The sequence below is a fragment of the Pinus tabuliformis genome, chromosome 4_1 (genome assembly GCF_031772625.1).
Source record: "Pinus tabuliformis cultivar Carrire ecotype Pingquan chromosome 4_1, CPIR1, whole genome shotgun sequence".
Lineage (NCBI taxonomy): Eukaryota > Viridiplantae > Streptophyta > Pinopsida > Pinales > Pinaceae > Pinus > Pinus tabuliformis.
The window spans coordinates 561,988,618-561,994,513 of record NC_142303.1 but is presented as its reverse complement, the minus strand read 5'-3'; the positions used below and the strand labels follow the sequence as shown (position 1 = coordinate 561,994,513).

The 5,896-nt window shown below is 37.6% G+C and overlaps 1 protein-coding gene across 2 annotated transcripts; it reads left to right on the top strand.

Annotated features, from left to right (window-relative positions):
- The first annotated feature begins 2,107 nt into the window (after positions 1-2,107).
- Positions 2,108-5,659, top strand: LOC149177099 (uncharacterized). Of its 2 annotated transcripts, XM_089423289.1 has the most exons (3): positions 2,108-3,837; positions 3,910-4,941; positions 5,029-5,659. In XM_089423289.1, the coding sequence occupies exons 1-3, from the start codon at positions 2,160-2,162 to the stop codon at positions 5,490-5,492; spliced, it is 3,174 nt and encodes a 1,057-aa protein (XP_089279415.1). In that variant the 5' UTR covers positions 2,108-2,159; the 3' UTR covers positions 5,493-5,659. The 2 variants fall into 2 exon arrangements, with proteins under 2 accessions (XP_089279415.1, XP_089279414.1); XM_089423288.1 differs by having other exon boundaries at positions 2,108-4,941.
- Positions 5,660-5,896: the final 237 nt, after the last annotated feature.

Genomic DNA, 5,896 nt, shown 5'->3' with positions numbered 1-5,896 from the left:
CACCTTCATTGATTTGCTTTCTTGTTGATGAGCTTGAGGTGCATGTGAGTGGACCATGCCAATTGAAGAGAGCTCTCAAGTGAAAACGAATATGCACACACATAGAAAGTGAAACATATTTTTATTAAAGTAGGAATTATGATACTTACAACTAGCACAAAAGAACCTAAAGCCTAAGGACACACAACCAGGAAAATGGATTTGAGACCATTCAACAAAGGTTATTACCTAGTCTCCTTAAATATATGTCTACAAAACTAAGTGATCAATAAGCATCTACTCTAATAGAGACTTTATATCATATCTATATATATATATATATATATATATATATATATATATATATATATATATATATATATATGCCCACAACACAACAAATTTGGCTTGGTTTGAAATGTTTTGTTCATGATGAGATCTCTTCAGATGCTCAATCTTAATATGATTGAATTCCCATAAGTGTCACCTAGAAGGTACAAGGGGAAGAAAACATATATATTTCGTACTCCTTAGAAGGAATGTCGTTCAATAACTCACAATTCGTTCATTTGATTAGGGTAAGTTGGATTAGAATCTAAGTCCAAATAGTTTCCTTGAAATCCAATGAATATGTATCTACCTCTTATGCAAACATCATTAAAATTCTCACTTGAATGAATCAAACAATCAATCCATGAGTGTGTTAGTGCATCATCGAACCTACATAGCTAAAAGAACAAAACCTCTTCCTTGTCACAATAATTTTGGACCACAATCTTGCTTGTTCCCACTTACTCTCCCTGAGTGTATTGGCCACCCACCTTTATTGAATTGTTTGGGCCAGAGGTCTGTCACAGTGTCACCGACTCACCACTCACTTATGAAAGTTATCCTATGTCACAATATCACCTATGGAACAGTGGAAGTGTCGCTTCGACTACAATTTGCACTAGATATCGAGTGTCTCAACATATCACTTAAAAGATTTGAAAGATATGGCTCATGAAGCTTATGAAATACTAGAACACTTTTTATACATTGTACTTATTTGACTACAAACTCTCCACGGTGGACCCTCACATTGATTCCATGTGATTATGATCATGGAGAGGATGCAGAGGATAGTCCATCTCATAGTTTTATTTTGTTGGTCATCTTATACGTCCCATAAGAATTCCTTAGTAATATCATGTTATGACATGTCTGGTTCCTTAGTAATATCATGTTATGACATGTCTGAGTCAAGGACATTCGATTTCAGAGTTATGGAGATTTTATTGTGAGTGTTCCATATAATTTCAAACCAAATTTCAGAATTCAATAAGTCATTTATGTGTTATGGTCATTTTGTTTTTTCTTTTCTTATGATAGATATGTGTTTTTAATGAAACCTTTATTAGTGAAGCGTTAATTTATTATCAAAACATCACCTTTGGAAGGGAAAAATTTTAAACATAACGTTTCTTGAAGGGCAGCATAAAGACCTAAAACGTCAAAAAAAAATTATGCGATGGGTAAAGAGGAATCCAAATTCCAACCCTGCTCTTGAGTCAACGCTCAGTTAACTAATTCTCACTTCACTAAGTCTCTAATTTTAACCAACTCCTCATACATAAATAATTACAATTTCTAATAAATTAATAAATAATAATTCAATCCTTATCTCATTTCAAAATGATATCGTTCAATACCTTATATGCATCGTCGTCTCCCGTTCGAAACACGTATTGGAAAACATGTCTTCCATTCCCATTTGAGGGTTTGGGAAATTCATATCATGTCATGGATTTTTAAAACATGGAATATAATTTAGCCCTCACTACGTGTGCGCAATTGGATGGTTTGTTGATAATGGATTTGAATTTAACTGTATATTCTTCGGCGTTATGGATTCTTTTCGATTGATGTGATCGAACACTTCAATTGTGGCCCACCACTTCAAATGTGACGGCCACTGCAGTCGCAATGAAGTCTACACATAATCAAATCTGAATCTCTTCTCGAGAAGGACGTCGTACTGAATTGTGTGTTGCAACTTGCGATACACCTGTTGTTGAATGGGATGTCCAATATCGCCTTACACTGTAGTTCGTCTCCAGAGATATACTCACTCTATATGTATCGATCAGGAAACTCGGACTAACATTGTTTTCTGACTCTTATTTCTCTTGCAGGAGGTGATGGAGATCTGGTACATTCCTTCTCTTTCCGTTTGTAGTACGAGAATGTTCCTGTTACTCGTTTGTTTATTTCTCCTTGTATCTAATGGTTCCGGTGCTCATCTAAGCAATGCAACCGACCAAGAGGCTATGCTTGGATTCGTGTCTGCAATCAGGACTTATGATCCCTCCCAGCCATTACCCACCTCTTGGAAGCCAAATGTTTCAGTCTGCGAGTGGACAAATATCAGATGCAGTGGTCACAGAGTGGTCTCCCTAAATGTTTCGAGCATGGGATTAGAAGGTACAATCTCTCCTCTTCTCGGCAACCTCTCATTTCTCGTCAAACTCGACCTTAGCAATAACAACTTTCATGGTCACATTCCCTACCAATTGGGAAGCCTCTCTGGTTTATATGAGCTTATCCTCCATAGGAATAAACTCCAAGGTTCCATTCCTCCTAGTCTGGGTGGGTGTCGCAATTTAAGGAGCTTGTATCTGTCCACTAACAATCTCATAGGAAACATTCCCTCAGAACTGTGTGCTCTCTCCGAATTACAATACTACTACTTAGGAGAGAACTATTTGTCGGGTACAATTCCCACCTGCTTTGGAAACATGTCCTCTTTGGTCTACTTAGATTTGCGAAGTAACAACCTTCATGGGCGCCTTCCTTCTGCTTTGAGTATGCTGAGTGGTCTCAGCAGCATCAATTTTTGGAATAACAGTTTGACGGGGCAAATTCCTTCTTCCTTTTCAAACTGCACAAATCTCCGAAATTTGACTTTAAGTGACAACCATTTGAGTGGACACATTCCATCGGAATTGTGTACCAGGCACACCAAATTGGTGGAATTATATCTGTATGGTAATTATTTGAGTGGAAGCATTCCCGCTACCTTGTTCAATTGTACGAAGCTTCAAGTCATCGATTTTGGGTCAAATCAGCTCAGCGGGGTAGTGCCCATGGAGTTGGGTAAGTTGAGACAGCTCCGGCGCCTTCGCATGGAGTTTAATCATCTGATTAGCGGCAACAGCACGAGCTTGCCCATTCTTACTGCTCTAATAAACTGTACCTCCCTACGAGAACTCGTTTTATACTCTAATAATCTCACCGGACGTTTGTCCTCTTCTATTGGCCAGCTCTCTAAAAACATGAGTATGCTAAACTTGGGTTACAATGATGTAACAGGCGCAATACCTCCGCATATTGGAAACCTAACTAGTTTAACATACCTTGACTTAGAGAAGAATCATTTTACCGGAGCAATTCCTTCTTCACTTAATAAGCTTCAAAGGTTGGAGAGGTTATTTTTGAGTTCCAACAATCTAGCGGGAAACATTCCAATGGAAATCGGGGAACTCAAACGCCTAGGGATTCTATCTATTGGGGGGAATAATCTGACCGGAAGAATCCCTGAATCGGTTGGCTACCTCCAGCAGCTAGAATATCTAGTTCTCAAGAAGAACCGGTTATCAGGTACGTTACCTGCAACTTTAGGGAAATGTGTGAATTTGTTACATTTAGACCTATCATATAACAGGTTCCGCGGGCACATACCTCCAGGGGTGGGAGGTCTTGTAAATTTGTATATGGGTTTCAAAATTTCAAACAATTTATTAAATGGCACAATACCTTCGGCACTGGGAAAAATGATTATGGTTCAAGTTATAGATCTTTCCTCCAATGCACTTGAAGGTCTTATTCCAGCTTCTTTCGTAGAACTTCAAAATCTTTTTTCCATAGATTTATCTTCCAATGCACTTGAAGGTCTTATTCCAGCTTCTTTCGTAGAACTTCAAAATCTTTATTCCATAGATTTATCTTCCAACAATTTGTCAGGTAGGGTACCTATGTCCTTGGAAAAACTCAAACTGCTTTCCTTCTTAAATGTTTCTTTCAATAAGTTATCAGGAGAAGTCCCTAAAGGTGGAATTTTCAAAATGCTTGATGCCACTTCATTTATGGGAAATGTTGGTTTGTGTGGAAGTTGGGTACGCTTGCCACCCTGCAATGCTAATGCTGGTTTGTGTGGAAGTTGGGTAAGTTCGCCACCGTGCTCTGCTAATGAACATAAAAGTCATTTTCATTTCAAAAGAGTTACTATGTTCGTTGGAGCAGTTGCAACTATTGTCCTATCAGGTTTGTTTTTGGGCATCTTGTGGAGACAAAATCAAAGGAGACAAAATCAAAGGAGAGTAATACGTGCATCGTCCTTACAAGTGGGGCACCAAAGAATTTCATATGGGGAGCTTGTCACTGCAACTGGTGAATTTAGTGATTCCAATCTGTTAGGAGTTGGTAGTTTTGGGAAAGTGTACAAAGGTGTTATGAAAGATGGCACAGTTGTTGCAGTTAAGATTTTTAATTTGGAAAATGAAGAGGCAAATAAGAGTTTTGGTAAAGAGTGCAAGGTTTTGAGTAGAGTTCGACACAGGAATTTGGTTAAAATCAGAACCTCTTGTTCAAACATGGACTTCAAAGCTTTAATATTTCCATTCATGGCAAATGGAAGCTTAGAGAAGTGGTTATATCCCAGTGTAGAAGATTCAAGTGCTTTCAGTCTGATCCAGAGGTTGAATATAGCAATAGACATTGCCCATGGTATGGCATATCTCCATCATCATTGTTTCATGCAAGTGATTCACTGTGATCTAAAACCCAACAATGTGCTTCTTGGGGAAGATCTCACAGCCTATTTAATAGATTTTGGAATAGCTACCATATGTTTCGCAAATTCTGAGGAATCAGCTTATATTTCTACATATGCACTCAAAGGATCTGTAGGCTACATTCCTCCGGGTATAATTTGAACTAATATCATATTGAACTGTGTTTTTAGTGTTCTATTTATTTAAAAAAAACTTAATTAAAGTTGTGAAAATGCAGAATATGGATTAGGTGGGCGGGTCACAACAAAAGGTGATGTTTATAGCTATGGAATTGTGCTATTGGAAATGCTCACAAAAAAGAAACCCACCGATAACCTGTTTGTAGAAGGAATGGATCTGAGAAAATGGGTGACCAATAGTTTTCCAAATCAGTCAGAAGAAGTAGTTGATAAAAGTCTGTTCAATAATAATAAGACTATTAATGCTGAAGAAGACAAGACATTGATGTGTCTCAATCAACTTCTAAGACTGGGTTTGTTATGCACACAACAATCTCCTCAAGAACGACCAAATATGATGGACATTGTGTGCACATTGCAAAGCATTCGAGATACTTTTCTGGATCCGCAGAAGTCAAATTTTAGTCAAATATCATATGAGAGATTAGTGGGCTGTTCATGTACCAGTGGTAACCACGATGGTAATTGTACTACTAGCAACAGTAAAAGTTCAACATTCTAATGTATGGTAAAAAGCTGTGTAAAAATGGTGAAGATAGTCAAAGTTTAACATTATAACTGTGTAACTAAAACATGAAATAGAGTGAGCCTGTTAATCCCTCCAGTCTATTACGTTCAGAAACTATGTATATAATTTGAAGCGAGATTTCAAGTATATTATTCTGCTTACTCCAATTTGCTTGAAATCATGGTCATTCCTTCTTTTTAAGTTTTGCTTTATGTAAGATGATTTCAAATGTTCAAAATCATTCTCATACTTGTTTCATTGCTTAGGTAGAGGCTGCCCAGGATTATAAATCTTTCATAATCACCTGGAATTTATTAGATTGCTACAACAATTCTCACCTTAACATGAAAGTTAAAAAGATTATGAAGGGCTCAAAGCGGGGGAAGAAAACGGGCGAG